Consider the following 16,083-nt stretch of genomic DNA (forward strand, 5'->3'; position numbering starts at 1 on the left):
CAGGTCGACGGTTGACCCAGCCACACACACGCACACACACGCCATCCCACTGGGATTGATGACCTCTGGCCTCTTGGAAACTGCTGAGCTCGGTCGGAGGTAAAAGCTGAAAAGTTTGAAAGTCACTAGCTTGCCAGTCTTCTCTTTGAATGTCATCATGCACGCAATTCATTTAGGAACATGCGCACATGCAACAAACACGCCTACAAATGTGCATGCATGGATACAAATCGACACACACACACACTGTATACTCAGACACGGACACACACAAAACGATCTCCCTCGGCAACCAGCACAGGGATACAGTTGCCATAGTGATGCTCAGGATTGGCTTCCTACCAGGCCTCAGTTTACCTGAATGTTATAATTGAAGGTGCGCATGTGCGTGCGCGTGTGTCGGGAAACCAAATGAAATGGCAGGGGGACACACACACACACACACAACATTTTTTGTGTTGTTTGAATCCATCTGTCATTTCCCCAACTGTCTTTGCTTGCAGCAATATATCTCTTCAGCAACTTGAACCACACACACTTATCTTCCCTCGCACACCCCCCCCACGCACACACATACCTTTCCATGAAGTTTCTTGTTTCTGAAGTCCAAAACATCTTTTGATTCCAAAACACTCTGCCAGCATAACAAATGTGTGTGTGTTTGTGTTTGTAACAAGCTGAGGGGCCCCGCTAGTGTGATTGGGCGGGGGGGGGGGGGGGGCTTCTGAAGTGGCATCCCTCCCTTAATGCAGGCCGAGGTGTGTGTGAGAGATAACTGCAGGCTCTCACACTCTCACACACACATGGACACGCCTCCCATCTGCATTTTCCAAATTTCGCACTCACCTCGAGGTCCTTAAGCACACACACACACACACACACACACACACACTGGAGCCATCAGACAGACTCGCATGCCACCACGTTGACTCACTCGTATGAGACGCCGCGGCCTTGTTGAGAGCGGGTGTCAGTCGAAGCGCCGTCAACATGACAGTTGAAGACAGATTAGTCACATTGTGTGTGTGCGTGCGCGTGCGTCACGTCCTTCCTCGTGTGCGTCCGCAACGTTTGTAAAATCAGCACAACGTGCAAGTGAGCGTATTCCATTAGCATCGACGTTGTGACGTTTGTGTTCGTAGCACTTTGAAAGTACATTTGCATTGATTGATGCTCCGCTTTTTATTATCACATTAAGAAGAAGGAGCGCTTGTTACTGGCAGGCCTCAGCATTAGTCGCGTCTCGCTAAAGTTTCGTACGAGACGCAAACAACAACAATCCTCACCCGCCTGGAAAGCCGCTTGAGCATTTCTTCCTTGGTTTGCAAAAGGCGTGAAGACGACTGTGTATGGATCCAATGCCGCGCCCCGTTGAAGTTTATGACTAATTTTAAATACAACGTTTTAAGCCGCAGACCGTGACAGATAACGTAACAAAATGATTGCTACCCTGCAGAGAACGACGAATATTAGTGGCATACTGATGAGCCGCCACCAGGTGGCAGCACCACAGCCCAAAAAAGACGTCATTATTGTATGCGTTAGGAAGTACAATCATTTTTTTTAAATTCCTCGGTCCGCTGTGCAAAAAGGCCGCCTGGCTGTTTCAAATCTTCTTATGTCGCTGATGTTGTCGGCCTTTGCGCGTGGGCTGCGATGGATGGGATGGGATCCGAATGCGGAATATCAATTTTGCCGTATGTTCCGTCCCGCGGTGACACGTGTGGGCGGGTCCCGGTCACACGCCGAACAAGAATGCGCTGGGGCTGCAGGAGAAGATTGTGTCCACCCGCTTCCTGTGATGTGCTCCGCTCTTCTTGGTTGCGTAACATTTTCCCGCCGTTGATCTAATGAGCGCGGATTCACTGCTAACACGCTACGTGCTAACATTGAGCAAAAATAGTGAGAACGATATGGCAAATGTTTTTACTTTTGTATTTAAAATTGAAAAAAGTTTTTTGTTGTGGGCTACTGAGTCATGATTTTACGAAATGCAAATCGTCTTCAGGCAATGAAATGTCGAATGAAATGTCACGCACTACAGGAAGTGTCCTGACGGTTTCGAGTGCCTGAAGGCGGGACGCAACCCCAACTACGGCTACACCAGTTTCGACACCTTTGGCTGGGCCTTCCTGTCGCTCTTTCGACTCATGACTCAGGACTACTGGGAGAACCTCTACCATCAGGTACTGTTAGCATGAGCCGTAGCGACGCGCTCGCCTCCTCGACGCGCTAACTGCGGCGGTGTGCAGACGCTGCGCTCGGCCGGCAAGACCTACATGGTGTTCTTCGTGGTGGTCATCTTCTTGGGCTCCTTCTACCTGGTCAACCTGATCCTGGCCGTGGTGGCCATGGCGTACGAGGAGCAGAACCAGGCCACCATCGCCGAGGCCTGCCAGAAGGAGCGCGAGTTCCAGCTGGCCGTGGAGCGTCTGAAGAAGGAGCAGCAGGTCGTGCTACATCGTCATTAGCTTAGCCGCACTCGCTAACACTTCCTGTCTCCTGGGGACTCAAATCGCACGCCCTGAACACCCTGTAAAGTGAAAAAAAAAAAGTATCTTCTCAATGACACATGCAGGCAACGCTAGCTAGCTCACGGCACGTCGCAAATACGCCAGCAAAGGCCTCAATTTCTTATATAGCGGAGCGACTCCCCCCACCTGCCCAAAATCTTTGAATTCACTTCACACCGTTTTCGAGATGGGAATCTTCCATGACTCGCTCTGCTCAACTCGTCCCAGCAGGCGGCCGCACCGAAAGCCCCCGACTCGGACTCGCTGATGTCACCCGAAGTGTCTCCCTTTGGCCCTCCGCTGGACCTGATGGAGGAGCGGCGGCGGAGTCAGGCGCTAGTGGGCGTGGCTGACGTGGAGGCCAACCTATCAGAGGAGAAGCTGCTGCAGGCCGACGGGATGGAAAGCTCCAAGGTGAGGACACCGAGAAGTTTTTTTTTTGTCCCCCCCCCCCCCCCCCCAAGTCTCCACATCAGGAGGTAACATCTGTGCACCCACTTCCCTTTGCAGCCCCTCCACCCGCTGCTGGCTCGCTCTTTCTCCACCAGAACTCGGCGCAGCAGCCAAGTGTCGTCCATCTTTAATTTCCGACTGAGGAGCCGCGGCTCCGAGGCGGAGATGGCCGACGACGAGTACAGCGTGCCGGGTGACGTGTTGGAGAGTGCCGGGGGCCGGACGTACAGCGGCGGCACCTTCAGTGGGATCCTGACGCAACCGTGGGCCAAGCGCCGACCCAGCACCTACAGCACCACCAGCAGGAGCTCGCAGGTAACGGCAAGCAGTTTTACCAAAATGTCACACGCACGTATTCACTTAACTTAACTTATATTTGGCGTATTTCTTCATACGCTCTCTGCTCTCCACGCATGCCACAACGCGCACTCTCAAGCTGTTCTTCATTTTCCAAGCGAGGTCTACGTGACAGCCAATTGTAGCTCAATTTCTTCTTCCCTGCTTCAAGAAAAACAAAAATATTTACGTGAGAAAAGGTCTCCCTTCTGCTCAGTAATGTTTACGTTTTGGTTCTGCCCTTGAGAACGGAATGAAGAAGGTCCGACATCATGCTAAAATGTTGCATACTGCACTAGGATATTAACCTGTCGTGTGTGTGTGTGTGTGTGTTTTCAGGTATTTTATCCCACTCTGAATATCAACGGGAAGCTTTTTGTTGCCATGGACCACAACGGGGTGGTCTCGCCACCGCCACCACTGCAGGCGCAGCTGCCTTCCTGCACCATGGAGAAGGTCAAGGAGGAGAGTGTGAGTGTGTGTGTGTGTTGTCACAGTGGAAACAATGGTGGAGACTGCATCCATCCAACACTCAGACATGTGAATTATGAATCAGCACTTTGCATAGCTGCACTCTGATATCTTCAGCTACTTGCGTGTAGACACACACACACGCGAGTTCCTACTCAGATAACAGTCAACGGACTTGCTTAGTGCTTTGCAGGGTCAAAGGTGAAAGGAGCTGCTTGAAGCTGATGTTGGGCAAGTTGTCAATCAAGATGACCACGCCCCCTAGGGTCCGATGTTGGACACTGCACTTAATGTTAAAAATAAATAAATATACATATACATATATATATGCTGTTTTCATGTTCATCTCAAGTTTACTTTAAACATGTCTAATTATGTTAAAAAATTTCATACCCAGGCTATTTTTTTCAAGAATGCATTTTCTTCTTGTTCGTAACGTCGATTAAAACGGACTCATAACACATCACTGCGGTAGACCACGTCAACACTTTGCCCACTTTGACCCCCCTCGTTGTCTTGAAAAGTGTACAAAGTTGTGTGTGGGTGCCGAGCTTCCGTCCCGCCGCTCGCAGTTTAGCCAGATGAGGGCGGATGGAGCTCGGTTGCCACGGAAATGTTACCATAGCAACCCACAGCCGCTAACCAAAGGCAAACCAGAGCACAACTGGCAGCCTGTTTTTTTTTTTTTGCCGCCATCTTCCCCTGATGGCAGCCTGGCAGGCAGGCAGGATGGAGACGTAGGCGGCATTGTGGGAGGTAACCTTTGGTAACCTTCGGTAACCCTAACGATGCTGCGTCATGTCTCGTTGGAGGGCGGAGAATGTTACCCAAGCGCACCTGAGAGCGCGACGCACTCCAAACATCTACTTGCAACTTTATCAGAATCGATCAATACAAGTGTTGGGACAACAAAAGCCAGCATCTTTAAATCGCATTAGATTGTGTACCTAATGAAGTGGCCACTTACACACACACACACACACACACACACACACACCTACACACAGACGCTCTGATAGCCTCAATCAAAAGCAAGCATTAAGCAGCCCTTGCATTAAATCTCATTCAATTATGTACCTAATGAAGTGGCCACTTACTCAGGAACACGCACACACTCGCATACACGCACATAACGCTCCGACAGCGTCAATCAAAAGTGAGCGTTAAGGAGCCCTTTCATTAAATCTCATTGGATTGTGTACCTAATGAAGTGGCCACACACGCACACACAAAAAATCATGTATACACACACACACATACAGTCTCTTCTCTGAATCATTGAACTGCAATCATTACCCGCTTATCTCACCCCCACCCCCTGCACACACACACACACACATAAAAGAGGGATTTATGTCAGGTCAAATGGTCAAACACAGTGTGTTTGTTTGTGTGCAATGTTGTCACTATGGCAACAAAGGACGCGGATGCTGATTGAAGGCTGGCACTGTGTGCGTGTTGTTGTGTACAGCAGGGCCTCCGACTTTTGAAGTTTGCGAGTCTTCATTCCCAAATGCCAATTCAACATAACTACGTTGCCATAGCAACTAAAAGGTTTCCCAGTACATGAAATGAGGTTTGATCCTCCTGGAATAAAGTCTATTTAGGTTGTTGTGGACAACAAGGCACTCTAAGGCGCCAACTCCATTGTGAAGCCTCGGTCCATACGTTGGCTCGCACATAAAAAAAAATAAAAAATCTTTCAACATTCTGCTTCTTTTTTTTGCATGAAAGGGGGCGACCCTCAAGCTACGGCTCGCTCACCGCCATTTTGAGTGTTTGACGTTGACATGAGCGTGTGGGCGTGGTTCTGGCAGGTGCCGACGTCAAGCACGGAGCTCAGCACGGTTCTGCTCCCTCGATCGGCGTCCACGGTGGGCTCGGAGCGGCGGGGCCGGGCGCCCAGCGCCGCCAGCCACCTGACAGACGCCATGGAAGGTGAGCCCAAACATTTCATTTAAGTCGCTGCTTGGAGATGGTTGGCTCACTTCTGAATTTTAGGAATCCTAAATGTGTTCGTGTTGATTTCGACTCGTATTCCTTTGAATAATAAGACAGGATGACGCGTGCTTGTAATTGTTCAGAACTGGAGGAGGCGCACAAAAAATGCCACCCGTGCTGGTACGCCTTCGCCCATCGTCACCTGGTGTGGGAGTGCTCCCCCTGGTGGTTGAAGGTCAAACATCTGGTGAAGATCATGGTGATGGACCCCTTCCTGGACTTGGCCATCACCGTCTGCATCGTCCTCAACACGCTCTTCATGGCCATGGAGCACTACCCCATGACCGACGACTTCAACGGCATGCTCAGCATCGGAAACCTGGTAACGCTAACCGTCAAGGGTGCTCAAACTAGGACCCGTGGGCCACTGAGTTCATAATGCCTCACAGAGCATTAACATGAGCAAAAGATTTTTTGCATTCATTTGGCTTATTTTTTTTCTTCTAAAATTGGTTCATTTAAATGCACTTATTCATTTTAATCATACAAATAAATAAAATCATAATTGCTTTGCTATTTTCAAAACTTATTTTGTATTCTATTTAAAAATATGGCTATTAAAATAATTACGATAAGCTATTTCAATGCACGTTTTTTTTTTTTAATTAAATAATTATTTCTTTATAATTGCATTTGTTCTTAATTATGTTGCAATGAGAATGATTTACTATTGTACAGCGGTTAGGCACCGACTATTTGTAGATTTAAATTGCTCTCCCAAAAATATTTGTGGGAAGTGGTGTAAAAAAAAAAACATTCTTTCAGCGTATTTATAATGGCCATCAATTATACACAGATTCATTCAACATTTTTTTGGTGCATCTCCCGATACCAAATAACAATTTAAAAAAAATAAAAAAAAACTAATAAATACTCGTGGATGCAGTTGGCACCATCCATCCATGCATTATCTGTACCGCTTCTCCTCACAAGAGCCGCGGGGGCGCTAGAGCCAATCAGTTGTCGCCATGTCATTATTTATTTCTCAAGTCAATGTAAACATTCAAAAATAGAGGATTAAAAAGAAGAACTCAAACAGGAATATTGCATAAATGCTCAGTAGTCATGATTAACGTCCGTCGTTAGACAATCACGTGATCGGTGAAAAGATGCTAACTTAATACGAACATTTAATGACGGCCTTCCATTCCAAAGTTTCAAGCATTTGCAAGTTGACACATACAAGCGGGACAATATTCTCTCTGAGATGTGAGAACAACGCTGAGGGCTTCCTGGCACGCCGCGGAAGGCGCACAAATCTCCCCCAAAAAATCATCCTCTTGGTTCATCAGTTCTCTGCTCGCGTTTGACGACTGGCTGCCAAATGTATTGCGGACATTGAATGTCTCGGCACAGTCGTGTCCCAACATGATCCTTCGCACACGCACACACACACACACACACTCTTACGCATAGACAAGCTGAAAGGCTAAAAGGCGCGCTAAAGGCAATGCAAACATCTGCGAGGATTACAGGATTTATCCCGTTAACAATTGAGCGGCGCGGCGCTCTCACGACTCGGCGTTTTATTAGCCCTCCGTGGCTTGAAAGTTTGCAGCGTTCACATAAGACCTAAAAAGCGCGAGCGCGGATGACAGCAGCGCCCTTTCCGACCCCAGAGGTGGCAAAAGTACTGAAAAGTGCAATTGTTGCGGTTTTCCGTCCGGCTCTCCCTGGCGGAGGTCACAGCGCCGTGATTCTTGTTGCATTTCAGGTGTTCTCCGGCATCTTCACAGCAGAGATGCTTTTGAAGATCATCGCTCTGGACCCGTACTACTACTTCCAAACGGGCTGGAACATCTTTGACAGCATCATCGTGTGCCTCAGCCTCATGGAGCTCGGGCTGTCCGACGTGGAAGGACTCAGCGTGCTCCGCTCGTTCCGACTGGTGACGGACGCGCGCGCATCATCAACACTGACGTCGGTCAGCTGGACGAAGCGCTCATGGCGTCTTTGCGTCCCTCCCTTTCTGTCTACCGTCCGTCCTCAGCTGCGCGTCTTCAAGCTGGCTCGCTCGTGGCCGACCCTGAATACGCTCATCAAGATCATCGGCAACTCCATGGGCGCCCTGGGCAACCTGACCCTGGTGCTCGCCATCATCGTCTTCATCTTCGCCGTGGTGGGCATGCAGCTCTTTGGCAAGAACTACCAGGTGAGCCGCAAGACCGGAAGAGTATTTTCGCTCTTTCTGACTTTGTTGCAATGCAAGCGGCCGAGTCAATCGACGCTCTAGCGTTTGCATTTTGACCTGCTCAAGAGGAGATCGGAAGAAAGCGCGCCAGTGGCATTGAACCAAACAATCGCTCACTAGGCCACGCCTCTTAAAGGCAGATCATTTCAATGAGACACCTCGGTGACCTGAAATGCCGGCAATTCTTTTCAATGAGGTCGTATTTCAAGTTCCAATTTGCCACCCCCTCAGGACTGCGTGTGCAAGATCTCCAAAGACTGCTCGCTGCCTCGCTGGCACATGAAGGACTTCTTCCACTCCTTCCTCATCGTGTTCCGCGTGCTGTGCGGCGAGTGGATCGAGACCATGTGGGACTGCATGGAGGTCGCCGGACAGCCGCTCTGCATCCTCGTCTTCATGCTCGTCATGGTCATCGGAAATCTGGTGGTGAGTCCCCTCTCGGGCGCTCCCCCGGGCGCCGACCGGACCTTTTCGTCTGCTTCGTCGTCACCTTTGGAGACAGCCGGCGAGCAAAGTTTGCAGCCCTTCTTTTGGTCTTGACGGACGCGTCACATCGTTCTTCTTCTGTATCAAATGAAACCTTGCCAATCTTCGATATCAATTGACACATCTTTTGCTCGCACGACAGAGATCGCTAGCGTGTGGTGCGGCATCATCTACGGCCACGAGAAAAATAACCAAATGGAACCATACCGCCATTTTTTAGTCAGTTCTGCAGCGCTATAAGTCGGATGTTGCTTGCTTGCGGCTGCGTATTATTCACGTCCGTAAATGCGTGTGCGCCATATTTAACGTGGATACTTCTCTCACCTTCTCCAGAGTGCCACATGATTCTTTCATGTGAAAATGCGCCGCGGTCGCCTTTTTGCAAACGTACTGACAACACGAGTGCCGCTTTTTTGCTGTGCTTAGTGTCCCAATATTTTGGGCTCGCGCGCCGGTGGAGTCGTCACAAATTAAGAGTAATATGACTCAAGTATAAATAAAAAGTAGGCTCCCAAATCATGTTTGCATAAGTTTTCACCCCCCCCAAAAAACAAAAGTACTCACAATCCACTGAGTAACTTCTGATTCATTTTTCAATCAAAGCGTGAGCATCCACTAAAAAAAAAAAAAAGTTTCCAAAGTTTGCCCAAAATGACACAAAGTAAATGATGGAACCCAATAAACGTCGTGTGTCACGACCCACATCTGCTTTGGACGTCAGCACATTTTTTTTCTTTTTGTCTTCATGTTTACAAAGCTTCTTTGAAGTATTTTTTTGGGCTATCCCATTCGAGGTGTTCCTATTTGCCAACGTCGAATTTCCTTTTTAGACGAGCGCGTGTGCGCAAACAGGCACACTCAGCTCATCTTGCTCGAGAGAGGAGAGATTTCTTTTCTGTGGATAACGAGCTCGCCTATCGTCTTCCACTCGAAACGCACACGCGGTAGCTCAGCTTTCTATGACATTTACCCCATGAAGCTGTCACATGTCCGCACTTCCATCATTGTACCAAAGTGTGCGTGTGTGCGTGTTCATTGTGGCAGCTCAAAGTAGATGGGGGGGGGGGGGGGGTGTGCTAATCAAACACACGCACACACACAAACACACACTTATTCTTCTCCTGTCAGCAGCAGCAACTCTATCTCCTCCTGCAGGGGACGGGCTGACCCGAGCCAATGAATGAATATGTCCGACACAAATGTGTGTGCGTGTGTGTGCGTGCGTGTGTGCGTGTGTTCAGCTGCGGCAGGTGAGCAGATGTTTCGTTTGCTCTTTCTGCTTATGACAAACGAGCAGGTGAACGCGTTTCCCTGAGCAAGCAATTCACCTGCTGAGCAGCTGCCTCCTGACGCCGGGCGACGACAACCCCCCCCCCCCCCACCCCCCCTCTCATTTTCACGCTGTTTAGACAAAAAGGAGCCCGCTGTGGAGGCCGAACATCATTTACTAAGACGTAGGTTACGTAAAGGCTGGCATTTATCCGCATGTTTGAAACTTTTGAGCCGAGGTATGGGCTTCCAAGCCGCATTAGAGAAAGAAGCACATTTTTTTTCCCACATGTGTGAAGAAGAAAATCTTTCTACCTATGACTTCTGCAGACGTTTGTAGAATGAGTCCTCTTCCTCGTATTTCTCGTAGTCGTAGCTCCCTGCACTTATTTCTTCTTTCTACATCCTCGTCTTGGCTCCTTGTCAGGTTCTTTCTTGTCCTCGCTCCTCTCGCTCCTCTCCTCATCATCCCACCTTGTCCTCCTCTTCCTTATCCCTCTCATTCTTGTCCTCCTCCTCTTTCTCATCCTGCTTCCTCTCACTCGTCCTCCCTCCCGGTCCTCTCGCCTTACAAAGCTCCTCTCGCTCCGTCCCTCAGGCTGCAGTCCGGCTTCCCGGGGGGTTTTGCTCACAGAACTTTGCTGTGATGAGGAGGAACACTAAAAACAGATCTCGTTTATCACCCACACCTGCGTGTGCGTGTGTGTGTGTGTGTGTGTATAAAAGAGACTACCTCAGGTGAACTTAACTGACTTCACACAGAGAGGTTTGTTTAAATCTCACTGACACAAAAAACACGTTTCATCTACCAAAGTCACAACAAGATCAGTATGCGTTGTATACACGCACACACACGCACACGCACACTTTATTTTGTCTTTCATGTTTAGTCATTACTGGCTGAGTAATTTGGTGTAAACAACATCTAAATGAGTATGAAAACGTCCTTTAGTTTAATCCTGCAAATATGTTTTTTCTTCCCTTGGGAGCAGATAACGAGCTCGTACGCATGCTGGCGTCCATGTTTGTTTGTTGACATGCGTCACCACGGATCAATCAGCTCCATCGATCTATCGCCGATCGTCGTCCGATCGCACGCCAGTATTTTGGCTCGGCCAAATCTGACGTGAGACCCGTCTCGCAAACGACAACACGTACGCTGACACCGGCCCGATGGTGTCGTTACACACACGCGCGAGCGGGTCGCACATATTGACCCACTGGCCCCCTTTCTTCTTACACAAGCTTCTGGATCGAATCCTTATGTCACGATTGTAAATTGTGTTGCTCTGTCGTGTTGTCATTGGGCCTGCACACACACACACACGCACGCGCACACTCTCGAACTCAGCGCGCGCAAGTATGTGTGAAATTTCGCTCCATGCGAAAAGTTTCGTCAACAACATTTTCGCACGTGCTCAAACTCAGCGAGCGCGTTTCTCCAAATCTGGCCGTCGCGTGTCTGTTACGACAAATGCTAACGTGCTAAGCTACACGGCTCAGCAGTTGTGTTCTGTGCGTGCGCAGCTGCTGAACCTGTTCCTGGCGCTGCTCCTCAGCAGCTTCAGCTCTGACAATCTGTCGGCACCTGACGACGACGGCGAGATGAACAACCTCCACATCGCCATCCGCAGGATCGGTCGAGGCCTGGCCTGGTGCCGCCGTCAGGTGGGCGAGCGCTTTTACCGCAATTTCCAAACAAACAAACCGTGTGCTTTCTTTTTTGCAGGTGGTGGATTTCTTCAACGGGAACCTCAAGCGTCGACGGCAGAAGCGCAAAGAGGCCAATACCATGATGAAGCTGAAGCGTCTAAGTAGCGTCCACGCCGAGGCCAACGGCGCCGTCATAGGTACGGCGCCCGCCTCCGACGTCCTTGCCGGCGCGCACCTTAAGCAGGTCCACCTTCCAGGACGCCACGTGGAGAAGTACGTGGCGCCCGAGGACGACAGCTACATGACCAACCCCAACCTCACCATCAGCGTGCCCATCGCCCCCGGGGAATCTGACGTGGAGTTCCCGGAGGAGGACGAAGAGGACGAGGACGAGGAGGTGGACCAGGAGGACCGAAGCGACGACTCGCACGAAGACGATGCCGAGCGCGACGAGGTGATGCGCGCATTGGCACACGCGTGCTCACGTGGCGTTAGTAGGCGTGGATTTGTGCGTCTTTATGCAAATATGTGCGTGCGTGCGTGCGTGGATGTGTTCCGTCTGCAAGTGTATTAAGTCTTTTGGAACGTGCGCGTGTATGCGCACAATGCCGGCAGAAGGAGATCCTTCTTTGCATATAACATGGAACGACAGATTTGTGTCATGCTTTGTGCGTGCGTGCGTGTGTGTGTGTGTGCGTGCACATGCTGACTCAGTTGATTATGCTTTTGTCGTCTTTAATCACCCGGTTTGTTGTCTCGCTTGGATTCCGACTTCCTGGATGGAAGTTCTGCGGCGTCCGTTGGCCAATTAGATGATGGGTTTAAGGCCCCGCCCCTTTAAGCACAATTCATCGTAAGAGTGGAAATGAGCACGAGGTGGCGCTCATTTCTTCTCAGGCGTTTTAGCCCGTGCTAAGCTAATGCTAAGCCAAACAGCAGGTGTGTTTTGTTGCCTCTGTCGGCCGAGGGTAACCTCTGACCCCCGCGCAGGTGTCGTCTGCACCAACAAAGCTTTGATTTCCTCATCAAAACTGTTCAAACGGCAACGATGTTCTGCATTCATTTCCACTGCAATTCATTTTTGCTCACTCGATTCATTGTAAAGAACATTTTTGGGGGGTTTTATTTGCATGAATGACTTCATTAATGTCATCATTTATGAGAAAAGAATCAAGAATCCTGCATGACTTTTTCCTGAAATGGTTTCATAAAATCCATTTACATTGAGTCTTGTTAAAAAATGAATTGCACGTGTGTGTTGTTGTCGTCATGGTGACGCGCCAGAAGGACGACATCAGCCTGTCAGAGGGCAGCACGGTGGACCTGAGGAAGGCCGGCGACGAGGAAGACGAGTACTCCGAGATGGCCGAAGAGGCCATGGAACCCGAAAACTGCTTCCCTGATTGTGAGCGCCGTCTAGTCGCACGCACGCACGCACGCACGCTTAAACAAAGCGGTCTGGTAAAAGTAGAAGTACTCATGAGTGAAAGTAAAAACATGCCGCCTCTGAAAAAATAAATAGTAAGCAATGTATATCTTTTTTTGTTTGACAACTTAGCTAGCATTGGTTCAGGATTTTAAAAACAACAAACGCTGCTGAAAATAAAAACACTCACGTCAAGTTGAAAAATAAACTTCAATGCAGTGACGACTTACTTCCATAAAACGCTGATGACATCATCGGCGGGGTTGACAAAGTGCTTTGACGCTTAGTTGCGCCGTCAGCGAGTTGGTAACGCGCTCCCGACGCAAACGGCCGACGAGCGCGCGCGACGTCATCGGCAGGAGCCCCGCCTCCTCGACCTCATCCCTTCACGGGAGATTTATGGAGACGGCGCAGGTGAGAGCAGCACCTGCGCTCCCTCCTGACTCGGCTGCTTCGCACCTTTTCTTTTCTTTTCTTTATTTGTCGCTGGGCTTCGTGTTCTTCGGATTTCCTGTTTGACCGGCGGCATTTATTGAATTCGTGAGTTGCCGCAGATGTGCAAACGTTTCCAACGTCTTGACAAAATGGCCGGGAACGTGGCATGCGTCCGCATTTTTGGCTGCCGTCGCCGCCTCCTCCGTTCCGTCCCCCCCCCCCACCCAATTTAAAAAAATAGGAAACGCATGAGATGAAATACGAAGCATATAATATTAAGAACAAGTGACTAGAAACACTGTAAGTTGTGTGTTGTCATGCGTGTGCGTGTGGCCATCTGGAGCCTGCCGAGGCCTCCGCACTTGGCAGGACATCCGTTTGGTCCAGTGGCCGCCGCTGGCGGCCCAGCTTGCTTGCTGCGTCCACTCCGCTTGTGTTGCACGAGTGGACGCCGGTGCGCTTGGCAGACGACGCGTCACGGTTGCTCGCGTCCGCAGAAAGCTTGCCTTCATGACCTCACCCGCCTCAAGAGAGATAAAAGTTGTGAACCATCAACAAAAGTTGAGCTTAACATCCAGCTGCTGTTTACACATTAGTGTGTGTGCGTGTGTGCGTGTGTGTGTGATGCACCACCGCCGCTGCTAATTATTCACGTCGCAGGCAGAAAAGGTCAGCTGAGTGGGAAAATCCCAGCAAGTGTTGAGCAAGCTCGGAGATAAGTGAAGGTCACCATCTTGTTTTTCGACTTGTGATGAAGAGCGCCTCACTCGCTCGCCGCCAGCGCCGCCACGCACGCACGCACACTCGCTCCTGCTGAGCTCGGCTTATTTGATGCAACTTTGCACATTGGGCGTTCACTCGTATATGCACGTGCTTTTTAGCTACTTTATTTAAAAGTATGAACGTAAATACAACTTGTGCCGTGAGGGATCACCATCGTGACTTTTTTTGCCCACTTGGGTTTGCCATGCTCACAATATTCTGTGTGACTTTGAAAGGCGGGACCTGGCTCTGGCAGCGAATGAGTGGAGAGCAGATCATCTGACTTGACGATGAAGCGGAACGCTCACGTTAGCATTAGCCGCTAATGTTAGCCTGACATGCACACGCACACGCAACACACATGTGCGGAAAGATCACATGGATTTGCTCACATGCAAAGAGAAGGACCCAATGAACTCGGTGACACACGCACACACACGCACACGCGCCGCGCCGTTAGATTAGCTGCCTCATTAGGCTGCTAAATGCCAGCTCTTTGGCTGATGCGACGCCACACATGCCACCAAGAGGGTGTGCGTGTGTCGTGTCAGGCGAAAGCGTGCCGGAGTGCCCACAAGCAAGACGTGTTCACCGACGCATGTTCTCCTTCATGTGCATAGAACCGGAGCTGACCTGCGAATTGGGCCGTGGTTCTGAATAAAATACTTTTTGACTTACTTTACTGATTACTTAACGTAAAAAGTCATTAGTTGCATTCGGCAGCTGAATACTTGCGTTACCGAACGTAATTTAGACATAATAACACGATGGAAATCATAGCAAGCGCTCTTTAGAGCTAAGTGGAAGTTAGCATAGCATGCTAGCTGACAAAGTGGTCTTGCTGGAGTCGCGCGTTATTGGCTTCACAACGAGTCCCATTCAACTAGTTGACGTACTGTACTTTGCTAATTAATAGTATTTATAATTAATGGTAGCAGGCAGGCTAATGTAATTTCGCTTTCTGTCGCTCGCAAAGTGTTACGTCGTCCTAAAAGAACGTTACGACATCGAGCGAATAGTCCTACGAGTCGGGACAAAGTGCACAAACGCACGGCTCCTTCGACGCACTAGTAGGATAGCGAAGAAATCCTCAGCGGCTTGGCAGAGGCGTTTATGGTCGCACAAGTGCTCCGGCCGATTGAGTGGCGCGGCTTTTCGATCGCCATCGGGCCAATTGGTAACCATGGCAACGCAGCTTTAATTACACTGGCAATCAGCGGGGAGGGTCCGCGAGAGTCGCCAAATGGCTTCTTCGTGCTCATCCTGTCAGCTTTGTGGTAACCGTGGCAACCATCTGGGAAATTGGATCAACAATTTTGGATGCTTTTGAAATGTGTGCAAAAACGAAGCTTTGAAACATCTCAAGCTGCCTGCGATGCTGATATTGAAATGGTGTCCGCAATTTACTCTGTGATGCGTGCGTGTGTGCGTGTGCGCGTGCGTGCGTGTGTGCGTGTGGGTGCACGCACACACGCGCATTTGCAGTATGCGTGTCCAGGTTCAAGTGCTGCGACGCGGACACGTCGTCGGGCTTCGGCCAGGTGTGGTGGCGCATGAGGAAGACCTGCTTTCACATCGTGGAGCACAGCTGGTTCGAGTCCTTCATCATCTTCATGATCCTGCTCAGCTCGGGCGCGCTGGTAAGACTCCAAGGGCTCCGCCCGCTCACGTCTTGCTCACGCGTGTGCGTCACGCGCCGTCCGCGTCATCAGGCCTTCGAGGACATCTACATCGAGCAGAGGAAGGTGGTCAAGGTGGTGCTGGAGTACGCCGACAAGATCTTCACGTACATTTTCATCCTGGAGATGATGCTCAAGTGGCTGGCGTACGGCTTCAAGAAGTACTTCACCAACTACTGGTGCTGGCTGGACTTCCTCATCGTGGACGTAAGTTAAAACGCGACAAAAAAAGAAAAGAGGATTTTGAAATGACCTGGACGTTTTTGTTGTTGTTGAAACGACGATTTCATCATCCGTCGAACGGCAATGACGTCACACCTGCTCAGGTAACAACCGATCACGGCTCGCCTGTTTTTGGTCACGTGAGCCGCGAGCTGAGCCGCGATTGGTCGTTGGCTGAGCGAGCGT

General features: G+C 50.0%; 1 protein-coding gene across 9 annotated transcripts in view; it reads left to right on the forward strand.

Annotated features, from left to right (window-relative positions):
* Positions 1-16,083, forward strand: part of LOC148318724 (sodium channel protein type 5 subunit alpha-like) — a 48,168-nt gene that overhangs the window by 25,179 nt on the left and 6,906 nt on the right. For 4 of the 9 annotated variants that reach the window (XM_088282279.1, XM_088282280.1, XM_088282275.1 and 1 more), the window contains 14 exons: positions 2,045-2,186; positions 2,253-2,450; positions 2,745-2,927; positions 3,024-3,281; positions 3,642-3,773; positions 5,591-5,711; positions 5,858-6,096; positions 7,489-7,926; positions 8,197-8,391; positions 11,248-11,388; positions 11,450-11,827; positions 12,658-12,778; positions 15,482-15,636; positions 15,709-15,882. In XM_088282279.1, coding sequence (XP_088138405.1) covers positions 2,045-2,186; positions 2,253-2,450; positions 2,745-2,927; positions 3,024-3,281; positions 3,642-3,773; positions 5,591-5,711; positions 5,858-6,096; positions 7,489-7,926; positions 8,197-8,391; positions 11,248-11,388; positions 11,450-11,827; positions 12,658-12,778; positions 15,482-15,636; positions 15,709-15,882 — 2,875 coding nt within the window. The remainder of the gene's footprint in view (positions 1-2,044; positions 2,187-2,252; positions 2,451-2,744; positions 2,928-3,023; positions 3,282-3,641; positions 3,774-5,590; positions 5,712-5,857; positions 6,097-7,488; positions 7,927-8,196; positions 8,392-11,247; positions 11,389-11,449; positions 11,828-12,657; positions 12,779-15,481; positions 15,637-15,708; positions 15,883-16,083) is intronic. The other 5 variants (XM_088282282.1, XM_088282281.1, XM_088282283.1 and 2 more) reach the window with 4 other exon arrangements.

Source organism: Idiotropiscis lumnitzeri, chromosome 19, assembly GCF_059441095.1.
Source record: "Idiotropiscis lumnitzeri isolate Australia: NSW breed Sydney's pygmy pipehorse chromosome 19, RoL_Ilum_1.0, whole genome shotgun sequence".
Lineage (NCBI taxonomy): Eukaryota > Metazoa > Chordata > Actinopteri > Syngnathiformes > Syngnathidae > Idiotropiscis > Idiotropiscis lumnitzeri.